Source organism: Amblyraja radiata, chromosome 35, assembly GCF_010909765.2.
Source record: "Amblyraja radiata isolate CabotCenter1 chromosome 35, sAmbRad1.1.pri, whole genome shotgun sequence".
Lineage (NCBI taxonomy): Eukaryota > Metazoa > Chordata > Chondrichthyes > Rajiformes > Rajidae > Amblyraja > Amblyraja radiata.
Window position 1 is genome coordinate 3570843 of NC_045990.1, and position 16043 is coordinate 3586885.

Consider the following 16043-nt stretch of genomic DNA (forward strand, 5'->3'; position numbering starts at 1 on the left):
CACCGGCCAACATATCCCAGCTACACTCATCCCACCTGCCTGCATTTTGCCCGTAACCCTCCAAACTTGTCCTATCCATCCAATTAGGAGAGAGGTCCTAATGTTGGAGGCAGGAGGATCATCAAAGACACCACGTGGGAAGAATCAGGTAAGAGGTAGCTTCAATTGTTTCCTCCTGGTGTAAGGATAAGAGATATGTCAGAGTTAGTTGCTCACAGCTGACAACAATGGTAGTGAACCATCTCAATAAATGGAACAGCGACTCGATTATTGTCAGTACGAATAACCATGGAGGTAGGTGGGTCTGGTTCCTACCAACGTATACAAAATAGGGGCTTAATACTAACAGGGGAGATTACACCTGTTTTAAGAAGCACGGGAGTCTATCACAAGTGATCAGTATATACTCAATGGCTTAGTGGATACAAAATACAATTCATACTAGAAAAATTGACACCAGTTCAACATTTACCCCAGAGGGTATTTTCCCTCTCCGTTAAAGAAACGAGAGGGACAAGCTGTACTGGTGAGACTAATTACAAAGGGTATCATGGGAAACATGAACCCTTGGAATTCGTATCAAATATTCGTCACTAAACCAAAAAAGATGGTGGATGTCGCATCATCATTGACTTAACTTCACTAAATATGGTTGTTAAGTATATACATTTCAAAATGGAAACGGTTGTTACTGCCAAACAACTAATTTCCAAAGAATACTTCATGGCAAGCATTGATCTTAAAGATGTTTACTAATTTAGTACCATTCACAAGGATCGTCGCAGATACCAGAAATTTACCTGGATGGGGCAGCTATGGCAATTTAAAGCGTTACCCAATGGGAAAATAGGCAAGACCATGGAATTGACTATGTTAGCTGTATCAGCTACCAAACAGTTATTCGAAACCCTGGGATTGTCTTACATCCAGATAAATCTAGGTTGAAGCCATCCACAATCATGGACTACTTGGGCTTCACAATTAATTCAGTCTACGTGACTGTAACTTTGCCAAGAGACAAAACAGTTGAATTGGCACAATCAAGCAACAATTAATGGTCCACGTACTCCCAACTATTCGACAAGTAACAGAGTAATTGGGAATATGGTAGCAGCATTTCCGGCTACACAATTCAGACCTTTGCACTGTCAAAACTTACAAAGAGCAAAGGTACAGGCACCAAAACGACATACAGGTCATTATGATCGTGTCATTGAAGTCACCCACTGAAGCAATATCATAACTACAGTGGTGGGCAAAATGTTTGGCATAATTTTATGGTTCAAAAGCATATGCACAAATATGCATCACTTGCATGTACGGTCACAAATAGATAATACTACGGTGGCAGCCTACGTTAACCATATGGGCGCCCTAAAATCGTTATCATGCGACAAGTTGGTCAACACAATTTGGCAATGGTGTGTCGAAAGACATATTTGGCTATCAGTAACTTACCTGCCAGGTAAGCTAAATACAGTGGCAGACACCAGGTCACGTAAATTTAATGACAATGGATGTTAAACCCCAAATAATTTGCAAAGTTATCATGCAATATGGCACGCCAGATATCGATTTATTTGCATCAAGGCTAAATCACCAGATACCTATGTATGTCGCTTGGGAACCAGACCCTGAGGCAGCAGCGGTAGATGCGTTCGCGCTGGATTGGAGAAATTCTTCTTCTATGCATTTCCTCCCTTGTGCCTCATCAGTTGGGGACTACGCACAATACAAATACAATACAATACAATACCTACAATACCTTTTATTGTCATTTGAACCTCACATGAGGTTCAAACGAAATTTGGTTTCTGCAGCCATACAAAAAAAGAACCAAGACACACACCAACACAATTCAATTCACATAAACATCCATCACAGTGAGTCCTCCTCACTGTGATGGAAGGCAAAACTTAAACATATCTCTCCCCTGCACTCCCCCCCATGTCAGAGTCAAAGACTCTGCTTCAGGTATTTTGATAGTACCCGACTGGCCTACACAGCCATGGTTCCCAAAACTCCATGACATGGTTGTTGAAACTCCGATGGTATCCCCAGTGACCCAGAGTTATTTACACCCAGTGTCGGGCACAAGCCACCCGTGCCATGAAAATCAAACTCCTGGGTTGCAGATTCTGCACAAACCACTTCTGGGACTGGGATTATCAGAACAAACCATCGACACCATGTCAGCATCCCTTCGAACATCCACTGAAAAACAGCACTTGTCCAGCATCAATAAATGGGAGAAGTACTGCTTGGATAAAGGGACCACCTACTCAACCGCTACAGTTACCAACGTACTGGAATTCCTGGCGAACCTTCACCACGATGAAGGACTCAGCTACAGAGCCATCAACACGGCTAGAAGAGCCATGCCTGTCTATTTAAAACCAGCTCCAGGACAACAGGCAATGGGGTCCCATCTGCTGGTGGTCAAACTAATGAAGGGTATTTACAACTCTAACCCCTAGACCAAGGTACACCCATACATGGGATGTCAGTGTGGTCCTGACATACCTCAGGGGATGGCCACCAGCCAGACCCCTTAACCTAGAACAATCTATGCTCAAAACACTCATGGTGATGGCACTTGTATCTGCACAGAGGGTCCAGTCACTACACCTATTGCGACTGGACAACATGATCACAGCTCCAGACCAGATCTGTCGTTATCCAGCGACTGATCAAACAGAGCAGACCAGAAACACCTAATCCAGTCGTGGAATTCCGGGCTTACCCACCAGAACCACGGTTATGTGCCATGACCCACCTACTATCCTACATAGACACAACCAAAATATTCGAGAGAGATGAAAAGCCTTGTGGGTCAGTCATAAAAACCTTATGGTCGGGTGACGAGCCAAACCATTGCGAGATGGCTCAAGCAGGTGCCAAAAACTGCTGGGATAAACACTAACATGTACAAATTTTATTCCACCAGGGCAGCATCCATGTCGACGGCTAAAAGAATGGACATGCCTATAGACCACATCCTGGCTACAGCAGGATGGTGGGGGGAAAAGACCGTTCAGAAATTTTATAAAAAGCCGTTGGCAAAACCTGTTTTATTTGCAGCAAGATTACGGACTGCAAATATTTAATTTAAGCCCAGGGGAGCAATCTAATTCTTTGTTGTTATTGTTTAAAAAATACCATTGTGTTTTTCTACAAATAGATTCATTGGTTGATTACGATAATACTTCCTCCCTCAAGAACTTCGGCAGTGAGTGAAATAAAACTGTTACACGGTTTGAAATCACAGAGCTTTGAAGTCTTCACGTAGTCACTCACGTGACTCCAAAGTAAAATAGTAAGATTAAACGAGAACTTACCAGTTTGAAGTTTGATCTGTATTTTATGAGGAGTTACGATGAGGGATTACGTGCCCTCCGCTCCCACCCTCATTATATGGATCAAACTAATAAATTGATGTCTCCTTATCTTTACTATGTTTACTTCAAATAACTGTGTCTATCTGTGATTCCACACCGCTGCTTGGAAGTATGCCCGCCTGCGCACTGAGCGGGTTCTTCACGTAATCCCTCATCGTAACTCCTCATAAAATACAGATCAAACTTCAAACTGGTAAGTTCTCGTTTAATCTTACTATTATATCACAAACCAGCAAAACATATTTATATACAAATTATATAACTCCAGGAAATGGAGTCAGTGTTAGAGTCTGAGGTGATTCTTAATTCTTCCCAGTGTTCAAATAAAGGAAGTTTCTGTTTAGCGAGTGTTGAATATAGAATAAACAGTTTGACAATGGAGATGTCATCAGAAGTGTTTTTACAAGGCAGAGCTCCATATCACCATAGTACATGCTATCTTTAGTTTTTAAGATAGGCACAAAATGCTGGAGTAACCCAGCAGGACAGGCATCATTTCTGGATAGTAGGAATGGGTGACATTTTGGGTCGAGACTCTTCTTCAGACTGAAAGTCAGGGAAGAGGGAATCAGAAATGGAGGGGAAAGTTGTGAAAACTAAAGATCAATAGGGATGAAGTTCATGGAAAATGTAGAATAGATCATTGTTAGCTAGAGGAAAGTGACAACGAAACATACAGTGTAAAATTTAATCAGGAGGACAGTCAAACTAGGATAGCCACTTTCTGGAAGGAATCATGGTCGGAGAACTAGGATGGGGGTGGGGTGGAGAGAGAGGGAAAGCAAGGGTTACTGGAAGTTAGAGAAGTCAATATTCATATTTCTGGGCTGTAAGCTGCCCAAGCAAAATATGAGGTGCTGTTCGTCCAATTTGCGTTGGGCTTCACTCTTTGTTGCTTGCTGTTGGACTGTGTCATGTTGACCATAGCCAGTGATTCTGAAACAAACAATTAGATATAAGTTGCTCTGATGTGTTTTTTTTCTATAATTGAATTGTCCACAATGAAACCGAGTGAACTACAATCAGTTTTGGATGCATAGTCTATTTTGGAAGAGGATATTGTGGTTAGCTGTGACAAAGACTTGTTTCAATCTTTGCCACAGGCTGACCTAACATCATTAGTGGCTTTGGTGAAAGGCTTTGCAATACTGCAAAGGCCACAAAATCCTAAAGTTTAATTTAGTTTAGTTTAGGTTAGTTGGAAGCTCCTCAAACTATAGAGCATTTTGGAGAATACAGCTCACACCCTCCATGACATATCTTGGGATAATGTACAGATATGGTCGCTAACAGCAGATGATGGTGTTTTGTGTGTTCACGACAGTAGCTAAAACAAAGGTTTGCCTTTTCAATCTGCTTTGTTTGGTCGGGGAGCATGGTCACGAGGGCTGTGCCAGGACTAGAAACAGTGAAGGGCAATCAGGAAGTCACAGTTGGAGGTGAAGTTTAACTGACTCATTTCCTCTGAAATATTGTAATGTGATTCTACTCTGTGCTTACAAACACAAACTGAAGCATAAGGTAGACACAAAATACTGGAGTAACTCAGCGGGACAGGCAGCATCTCTGGAGAGAAGGAATGGGTGACATTTCTGGTCGAGACCCTTCTTCAGACTGATCCAGCATCTGCAGTTCCTTCCTACTGAAGCGGAATGATTCCTTCCAGAAAGTGACTATGCTAGATTAATATGCCATTGCCGTCACAGAATTCACAGAAAGAGTGTAGAGGACAGTGCACCAAAGGTGATATATGTGTTCCCTGTGAATGAACCATGAAGGCTAATCCCAGGTGATGTCCAAGTCTTCAGCATTTGTCAAATGATCTAAAGCCGTTCAAGAAGGCACTGCAGATGCTGGAAAAATCGAAGGTAGATAAAAATGCTGGAGAAACTCAGTGAGTCAGGCAGCATCTATGGAGTGAAGGACTAGGTGATGTTTCAGGTCTGAAGAAGGGTCTCGACACGAAACGTCACCTATTCCTTCGCTCCATAGATGCTGCCTCACCCGCTGAGTTTCTCCTGCGTTTCTATCTACCTTCAAGCAGTTCAAGAAACCTATCTATGACTTTTGCAGAGGCTGGATAGTGTGGATGTGGAGAGGATGTTTCCACTAGTGGAAGAAGTCTAGGACCAGAGGCCATAGCCTCAGAATTAAAGGACGTACCTTTAAAAAGGAGATAAGGAGGAATTTCTTCAGTCAGAGGGTGGTGAAACTGTGGAATTCATTATTGTGGAGGGTAATATTTTTACAGAGAATGACAGATACTCGATTCGTACGGGTGTCAGGGGTTATGGGGAAAAGGCAGGAGAATGAAAGATAGATCAGCAAAGATTGAGAGGAAGAGATAGATCAGCAAAGATTGATTGGCGGAGTAGACTTGATGGGTCTAATTCTGCTTCTAGAGCTTATGAAGGTATGAACTATGATGGGGAACAATTGTGACGGGAGACTGGGTAGGGAGGGGGTTACAGTGATGGGAATGTGGGAGGTCTATGATGAGAGGCAGGAGTAGAGGGGTGTGTGTGTGGTGGGGGGGGGGGTTACTGTGAAGGAAGGAACTGCAGATGCTGGTTTACTGTGATGGGAATAGAAGCATAGAAGCATAGAAAATAGATGCAGGAGTAGGCCATTCGGCCATTCAATATGATCATGGCTGATCATCCAACTCAGTATCCTGTACCTGTCTTCTCTCCATACCCCCTGATCCCTTTAGCCACAAGTTCCACATCTAACTCCCTCTTAAATATAGCCAATGAACTGGCCTCAACTACCTTCTGTGGCAGAGAATTCCAGAGATTCACCACTCTCTGTGTGACAAATGTTTTCCTCACCGCGGTCCTAAAAAATTTCCCCCTTATCCTTAAACTGTGACCCCTTGTTCTGGACTTCCCCAACATCGGGAACAATCTTCCTGCATCTAGCCTGTCCAACCCCTTAAGAAGGTGCAGGTTCAGTCATTACATTCATTCATTTGCCACATACATTTCTGAATCTTAACAGAGTCCGTGGATATGGGATAATGTAAGAAATGATGCCGAGGTACATGGTCAGCCATGATTTTGTTGAATGGGATAAACTCAAAGGGTCAAATGGATTAAATGAATTGATTGTAATCATGTATTGCCTTTCTGCTGACTGGATAACACGCAACACAAAAGCTTTTCACTGTACCTCGGTACACGTGACAATAAATGTTTTCCTCATCTCGGTCCTAAAAGATTTCCCCCTTATCCTTAAACTGTGACCCCTTGTTCTGGACTTCCCCAACATCGGGAACATACCCTGTTCACATACCCAACAACACAACACAATATACCACACACATCACATACCAGCAGTCCAACAGTGGTCAGTAGGTAAAACTTGCAAAGCACAATACATGAAGAATAGGCAATAAAAACATTAAAATAATGTTAAAAATGTATATATAGATAAATGAATAACTAATTAGATCAACTATTCATCAGTCTAATTGATGTATGCACAAAACTCGACATGGCTCTGAATGTGAGTGACCTGTATCTCTGGCCTGAGGGTAGAAGACTGTATTGGCTGTGCAGTGAGTGAGTGGTGTCTGAGGCTATTTGTGTTCCTTTTAGTTTAGCCCTTCTATTGTAAATGCTGATCAATGGTTCCTGCTCCAGTCCGATTATTTTACTGCTCATTGATATGATTTTGTTTAGTGGGTTGCGATGGATGTTGGATAGTGACCCAAACCAGGCTGACATATTGAAGTTTATCACTGATTCAATGAAACATTTGTAAAAAGCTGTCAGGACTGACTGGTGAACCTGAAGTCTGTGGAGTTTCCTCAGTAAAAAGAGGCGCTGCTGACACTTAGAAAAGATAGTTTCACTATTTAGTTGGAAGGTGAGTTTGTGATCAATTATTGTCCCAAGGTGTCTCGACCCTTTCTATTAGCTGGTTGTTGACTAACAGAGTGGGGATGATGGAAGGACCTTTACGGAAGTCAACAACCAACTCCTTTGTTTTGGAGGTATTAAGGTCAAGGTAGTTCTGCCTACACCACTCTGCAAAAATGTCCATCTCAGACATAACTGTCCCTGTGAGTTGGTGGTGTCCATGATCACAGTGTCATCAGAGTATGTAATGTATGTTAATGGTTTGTGAGTAATTTGAAATGACTCTTTTAGATCAAGCAATTACCCTGATTTTGCCCTTTGTTTAAATGGATTCTGTATCTCTGTACTTATTGTGATGTTTTGTTTTTTCTCTGACAGCTAAAGGGAATGGACCTGAGGTTCGGATAAACACAGACACTCTGGCTGTGGAAATCGGGGGCTCTTTGAATGTGACCTGCAGAACCACATGTTTAGATCCTATTATGGAAATGGAACTAAAACCAGGGCTAATTGAATACTGCAATAAAGTTAACAACTCGATCACATGCCAATTCCCAACTGTGATGAGGTGGGATTTACCAATGGTTTGCAGTGTAACGTGCAAATCTGAAAACAATACTCAGGTTGAGAACAAAACAGTGATCATTGTGTACAGTAAGTGTAATTTCTTATTCTAACCGGCATAGGCGTTGGGCCGAAGGGCCTGTTTCCACTCTGTATCACTCTATAACCATTTGATAGCAGAATAATACGCAGAACCGGACAGCACAGTGGCGCAGCAGTAGAGTCGCTGCCTTACAGCGCCAGAGACATGGATTCCATCCTGACTACGAGTTTGTAGGTTTTCCCCGTAACCTGCATGGGGTTTCTCCGGGTGCTCCGGTTTCCTTCCACACTCCAGGTTTGTAGGTTAATTGGCTTCGGTAAAACTGTAAATTGTCCCTAGTGTGTGTAGGATAGTGCTAGTGTGCAGGGATCATTGATCGGCGCGGACTGAAGAGCCTGTTTCCCTAAACTAAACTAAACAAAAAGCCTTGAAAACTTGTGATCACAGTGTATAATAAGCGAAAACTCTTATTCTAAAATGTTAATTACTTAGTTACACAGGTAACATTGCAGAATATCATGTATAGTCTTTCCGGTGACTAGTCAGCAGAGAACAAATGCTTCTCTCTGTACTTTGTTACACGTGACAATAAATCTGTACTTTGGTACACGTGACAATAAACTAAACTCAAACTCTGAATGTGTAAGAAGGAACTGTAGATGCTGGTTTAAACTGAAGATAGACACAAAATGCTGGAGTAAGTCAGCGGAACAGGCAGTATCTCTGCAGAGAAGGAATGGGTGACGTTTCGGGTTGAGTCTCTTCTTCAGACTGATGACAGGGGAGAGAGAGATACATAGATAAGGAAGTGAAAGGTGTGAAACGGGACAAGGGGAATGGAGAGCAAGGAAAATGTAGAATAAATAATGTAGTATGTAATGTAGAATAAATGGGTTAATTGGCCTCTGTAAATTGCCATTATTGTGTAGGGAGTGGATGAGAAAGTGGGATGACGTAGAACTCGTATGAACGGGTGATTGATGGTCGGCGTGGAGTCAGTAAGCTGAAGGGCCTGTTTCCATGCTGCATCTCTGAATTAAACTAAATCTGAAATACTGGAAACACAGCAGTCCAACCAGCATCTGTGGGGAGAGAACATTTAAGTTCTTGCTTACAATTTAGATTTGTTTAGTTCAGTTTAGAGGTGCAGTGCGGAAACAGGCCCTTCGGCCTACCAAGTACGCAAGGACCAGCGATCCCTGCACACTAACACTATCCTACACACACTCGGGACAATTACACTTACACCAAGCCAATTAACCTCCAAACCTGTACCTCTTTAGAATGTGGGAGGAAACCAAAGATATCGGAGAAAACTAATGTGGTCATGGGGAGAACTTACAAACTCCGTACAGACAGCAGCTGTAATCTAGATCAAACCCGGGTCTCAGGTGCTGTAAGGCAGCAACTCTACCACTGTGCCACCCTAAATATTGAAGAACATATATACATTCATGCTGTGTGTATATCACTTGAATAATCGGTGAATATGAGGTGAGGTGGGACACATACTATTCAGGTTCATTATTTCAGTGAATTTTATTAACATGATTCTCCTTCAACAGATCGAGATCTTGTCATTGCTCCACATCCAGAAGTGATGGAAATTAACAAAACATATCAGCTGCATTGCACCGGTCCAAGAGTGTATCCAAACAACAAGCTCCATCTCAAGTGGCTCAGAGGGAACAAAGTTGTGAAGTCAGTTAACCCAACGGAACCAGCAAAGTTTCCAGACAATCTGATTCCGTTGGTCAATATCCTCAATCTCAATGCAAGCAAGGCTGATGATGGACAAGTGTACACATGCTTGGCAGAGCTGGACTTGGACACAATTACCACAAAAGAAATCAAATCCTCCTCCGTGACTCTGCAAACCTACTGTGAGTTCCACTTGAACAATAATTGCTCTCCTCTGCTCAAGACTAAGCTGAAACAAACTGATAGTTGCATTTTGTAAAGTTTAGTTTAGATATACAGCGTGGAAACAGGTCGTTTGGCCCACCGAGTCTGTGCCAACCAGTGATCCCCCCACACCAACACTATCCTACACACTATGGACAATTTATAATTGTAACACGCCAATTAGCCGACAAAACTTGCATGTCTTTGAAGTATGGGAGGAAGCCAGAGCTCCTGCATAAAACCCACACAGGTCACGGGGAGAATGTACAAACTCTACAGATAGCACCCTTAGTCAGGATTGATCCCTGGTCTTTGGTGCTGTAAGGCAGTATCTACCCCTGTGCCACCGTGCTGTCTGCTGACACATTTACAGACACTAAACCAGGAGAGATGAGTTATCCACAGAACAAGCACTTTAAGTTGAGTTTACCGTGTCTGCAATGTCAACTCTGCAGAACACGTTAACACAATGTGTGTTTCTGCATTGTTTAGTAGAGTTTAGTTTAGCGATACAGCGTGGAGACAGGCCCTTCGGCCCACCGTGTCCACGCCGACCAGCGATCCCCGCACACTAACACTATCCTACTCACTAGGGTAGATTTACAATTTTTACCAAGTCAATTAACTTACAAACCTGCACATCTTTGGAGTGTGGGAGGAAAACGGAGAAAACTCACGCAGATCATGGGGAGAACGTACAAAATATGTACAAACCGCACGCATAGTCAGGATCAAACCCATGTCTCAGGCGCTGTAAGGCCACAACTCTACCGCTGTGCCAAGCAACCTCCCCCCCACCTCATTATAACTTCTAGAGTGCTCCGGGGATTGTTCCTTACAACAGTTACTGAACCTATCTGGGCACAGTAGAAACAAGAAACTGCAGATGCTGGTTTATACAAAGTGCTAGAGTATCTCAGTGGGCCAGGTAGCATCTCTGGAGAGCATGGAAGGGGTTGTGAAAGATCACCTATGCGTGTTCTCCAGAAAGGCTGCCTGACCCGTTGAGATACTCCAGCACTTTGTGTCGTGCTATGTTGGTGCGTGGCTGGAGCTCAAAGCAGAGTTAGATCCTCATGATGCCAGAAGCATAGGAGAAGTATATTTAAATAACAAATTTGTGTGGCACAGCGGTAGAGCAACTGCCTTGCAGCGCCCGAGACCTGAGTTCCATCCTGACTAATGGTGCTGACTGTATGGAGTTTGCACGTTCTCCCCGTGACCTGTGTAGATTTCATCTGGGATCTCCGTTTTCCACTCACACTCCAAAGCCATACAGAATTGTAGGTTAATTGGCTCGGTACAATTGTAATTGTCCCTAGTGTGTATAGGATAGCATTAGTGTGCCGGTTGGCGTGGACTCAGTGGGCCAAAGGGCCTGTTTCTGCGCTGTATCTCTGAACTAAACTAAATTACGGGACATCCAGATTCTGACTCGGGTGTGGTGAACTCCTATTTGTGCGTTCAATGCAATGCCAGTATTGGTCTGTTTTCCATTAGTTCCATTGTCTACAGAAAACTAATAAGCAGTGAATTCCTTGTGTGTATTTCCAGCTTTTCCAAAGCCTCCTAGAATCCTCAACAGAAAGCCCATTGAAGTGAATGAGGAGGCCACGTTGGAATGTGAGGTCCAAAATGTCTATCCAGCTGAGAACTTGATTGTAACATGGTTTCACAATGAAGAAGAACTGAAGTCAGTTACAAAGACGTCAGCATCCCACGATATCTGGGCAACAACATGGACACCGCAAGACACGGGACTGATTAAACTCACCTGCAGAGCAGATTTTGAGGATTATCCATTAAATCTAACAAGGAGTCACAACATTGCCATTGAGGTGTACGGTAAGCATGCTGGATAACCGGAGATTATGATTGATATCATAGTCATAGTCATACAGCGTGGAAACAGCTTCAGCCCAACTTTCCCACACCGGCCAACATGTCCCAGCTACACTCATCCCACCTGCCCACGTTTGGCCCATATTCATGTAAACCTGTCCTATCCATGTAATTGTGTAACTAGTTTCTTAAACATTGGGATAGTCCCTGCCTCAACTACCTCCTCTGGCAGCTGTTAAAGATCCCTTTCCACCTGTGGGAAATCATTGCAAGGGGACATTTGGTACAGGAGAGTCACAAAACTTTAACCGGCCTGTACAGAAACCACAGTAATTAGGGGGGAAAAGGCGACATGATGTCACCTAGATTCAGCTACACTCTTATTAATGGAAGATAGACACAAAATGTTGGAGTAACCCAGCGGGACAGGCAGCATCTCTGGATAAAAGGTATGGGTGGCATTTAGGGTCAAGACCCTTCTTCATTCAAGAGCTGCCTCGTTGGAGTGTGTGATAAAGCCCTGCTCTTATTTTGTCTGTTTTTAATGTAGATCCTGTTACAGGGGCAGCTACCGGCAACTGAATTTATCAGAGATACAAACTGAATGTAGATGCATAACATTTACATCAAGGAGAAATATTGTAGTACCTTCCTTACGCCCAGGAATTAAATCAGTGGACTATTTACCATTGTTTTGAAAGCAAAGAGTTCCCTGAAGTGACATAAAAGCTTCTGGCTTGTTACCAGCCAGGGTTGAGATGCTAAACACTATAAATCCCCTCCCATTCCCACACCAACCTTTCTGTCCTGGGCCTCCTCCATTGTCACAGTGAGGCCCAACATAATTGGAGGAACAGCTCCTCATATTTGGCTTGGGCAGATTACACCCCAGCTGTATGAACATTGAATTCTCTAACTTCAAGTAACCCTTGCTCTCCCTCTCTCTCCATCCCTCCCCCTTCCCAGTTCTCCCACCAGTCTCCCCGATGACATTTTGTCTCTGTTTGCTTTGTGGTCACCTTCTCCTATTCTACATTCTGATCTATTCTACATTTTTAAATATATTTTTTTATTAAAGGTAATCAATTACAATGCTTCAAACAACTTTATATCAAATTAATTCAATTTGCATTAAGTAAAACACTAGTAATACTTATCTACTGTTTTTTTAGAAATAATGATAGAGAAAGAATAGAGAAAGAATAAATCATTAAGAGAGTGATTAAATAATAATTTGATTATATATAAGAAAGAAAAGAGAAACGAAAAAAAAAAAAGAAAAAAAAAAAACATTTTTAGTAACCACAATATGTATTATTAATAACACTACTACAAGTGATAGTATCAATAAAGACATATATGTAATTCCAATATAAAAATGAATTATTCTCACCAAATCCCGCAGGGTGCACGTCGAGCTGTGTTGCCAAGAACAGCTACTTCTCTAAATACTGTATATATGGAGACCATATCTGTTCAAAAGAATTATACTTGTCCAATAGGACAAATCTAATTCTTTCCAGATGTAACGTCTCCATCATCTCTGTTGCCCACATTTTGGTTGTGGGGGATAATGTTCCCTTCCAAAATTTCAATATGATTTTTTTTCCAATTATTAAACAGTAATCAAAGAAATTTCTTTGATTTACTGTAAGTGATAGATGTAAATCCGGAATTCCAAATATTATTAGCTTTGGGTTAGGGTCCAATTTAACTTTGATGACTTCAGAAATAACTTTAAAGATTTCTGTCCAGTAATAATTCAATTTAGGACATGTAACGAAACTATGTATTAAATTTGCCTCTGCTTTCTTGCACTTATCACAAATAGCGGAGAGATTCGGAAAAATACTATTTAATTTAGTTTTCGAATAATGTAACCTATATAATACTTTAAATTGTATCAGTATATGTCTGGCGTTTAATGAACACCGGTGTATTCGTTGTAGACTTTCTTCCCAGTTTTCTTTTGTTATAGCCAATCCCATTTCATTTTCCCATGCTTGACGATATACTTCCGTTATTGGATTCTCCTTATCCAAAATGATGTTATATATATAGGCTATTAATTTTTCTGTATTTGGATATAAATTAAACAGTTCATCTAACAATCCTGCTTCTTTATTTTTATAATCTTGTGTATTGGATTTAATATAATCTCTAATTTGTAAATACCTAAACAAATGTTGTGGAGACAATCCATAAATATCTTGTAACTCCTGGAATAAAAGAAATTTTCCTTTTCTATACAGATGTTCTATCCTTGTAATTCCTAAATCATCCCATTGTTTAAACCCCCCATCTAATATAGCAGGTTTAAACGATGGATTATTCATAATTGGTAATCTAAATGAGAGATTATCCAAGTGTAGAGTCTTAACTATTTGTTTCCAAATACGTCTATTATTATATATTATTAGGTTGTCTTTATAATATTTTTTTTGTACTTCCGTTGGTGCAAAAATTATCGAACCTACATTGAAAGGTAGACAGTCCTCCTTTTCTATATTTAACCATGTCGGTTCATGATCCATATTTACCCACCAGAAATTCATATTCTTAATCTGAACAGCCCAAAAATAATATAAAAAGTTTGGAAGTGCTAATCCTCCATTTATCTTAGCTTTGCATAGATGTTTTTTATTTATTCTGTGATTTTTATAATCCCAAATAAAGCTATTGACAATATTATCAATTTTTTTAAAAAAAGTTTTCGGAAGAAAAAAAGGAATAGCCTGAAACAAATATAACAACTGCGGTAGAAATACCATCTTTATGGCACTTATTCTACCAATCATGGATATAGGCAGTGTTTTCCAATATAAAATATTTTTTCTAAGTTTATCTAATAGTTGAGGATAGTTGGATTTTATTAATGAGTTATGAGTTTTAGTTACGTTAATCCCTAAATATTTAAGTTTGTCTGTAACTACTTTTAATGGGTATTGTTGTAATGTATTAAGATTTATTCCTGTTATTGGCATAATCTCGCTTTTATCCCAATTAATCCTATACCCAGAAAATGCACCAAACTTAGTTATAATGTTTAGCAGGTTGGGAATACTAATTTCCGGTTTTGTAATATAAATCAAAACATCATCTGCATATAAAGAAATTTTATTAATTGTTGTATCAGTATTATAGCCATATATTTCAGGTTCAGATCTAATTTTTTCCGCCAATGGTTCTATCACCAATGCGAACAATAAGGGTGATAACGGACATCCCTGTCTGCATCCCCTAGAGAGTTTGAATTTGGCTGATAAAATTTGGTTAGTCAAAATTCTTGCCATAGGATTCGAGTATAAAATTCTTACCCATTTACAAAATCTATCCCCCAATTGAAACTTTTCCATTATATTAAATAAATACATCCATTCCACCTGATCAAACGCTTTTTCTGCATCTAGTGATATAACCGCTAGTTCCGTATCTCGTATTCTTTTTGAATATATAATATTAAACAAACGTCTGAGATTATGGGATGAGTAACGTTTTGGGATAAAACCTGTTTGATCATAATGTATTAATTTAGAGATCACTAAACTTAATCTCCTAGATAAGACCTTAGTTAATATTTTTTGGTCTGTATTTAAAAGGGCAATCGCTCTATATGATCCAGGATCTTCCAAATCCTTATCTACTTTAGGGATGAGTGTAATTGTGGATTCATTTAAAGATTCTGGTAATTTTCCTTGGTCATATGCATATCTATACATTATTTGTAATCTTGGGGAAATCAGATCTTGAAATTTTTTATAAAATTCTGCACTCAGGCCATCTGGGCCCGCTGCTTTTCCGTTCTTAAGCGAACTAATTGATTCTATAATATCTTTTACTGTTATTTCAGCATTTAACAATTCTCTACCTTCCTGATCTAAGCTATTGATTTGACATTCTTGTAAAAATATTTCCATACTATCTGTTTGTCCTGTTAGTTTTGACGAATAAAGATTTTTATAATATTGTAAAAATCTATCATTAATATCTTTTGGAGTAATTAATATATTTCCATACTCAGATCTAATTCCGTGTATCATCTTCTCATCTTCTAATTTTCTAAGCTGTCGTGCTAGTAATTTTTGTGGCTTATCTCCAAATTCAAAATACACTTGCTTAGTTTGTTGAAAAAGTTTAATCACTTGATTAGAATATATTTTATTTAATCTATATTTTACTGATGCAATTTTATTACTTAACTCTTTGGAAGGCTGTTTTATATTTTCATTATCTAGACGTTTTATCTCATTTTCTAAATTTTGTTCTATTTTTCGATTTTCTTTATTGAGATGTGCTTGTGTGGATATTATTGCGCCACGCATGAATGCCTTAAATGTGTCCCAAAATAGTGATGGAGAAGTTTCAGGATTATCATTAGTTTCAAAAAATAATTTAATCTGATCCATCACATATTTACAACAGTCATTG

General features: G+C 40.2%; 1 protein-coding gene across 1 annotated transcript; it reads left to right on the forward strand.

Annotated features, from left to right (window-relative positions):
- Positions 1-227: 227 nt before the first annotated feature.
- LOC116991847 (intercellular adhesion molecule 5-like) lies at positions 228-12197 on the forward strand. The gene is made up of 5 exons (XM_033050824.1): positions 228-294; positions 7640-7915; positions 9434-9751; positions 11328-11618; positions 12166-12197. The coding sequence occupies exons 1-5, from the start codon at positions 228-230 to the stop codon at positions 12195-12197; spliced, it is 984 nt and encodes a 327-aa protein (XP_032906715.1).
- The last annotated feature ends 3846 nt before the right edge of the window (positions 12198-16043 follow it).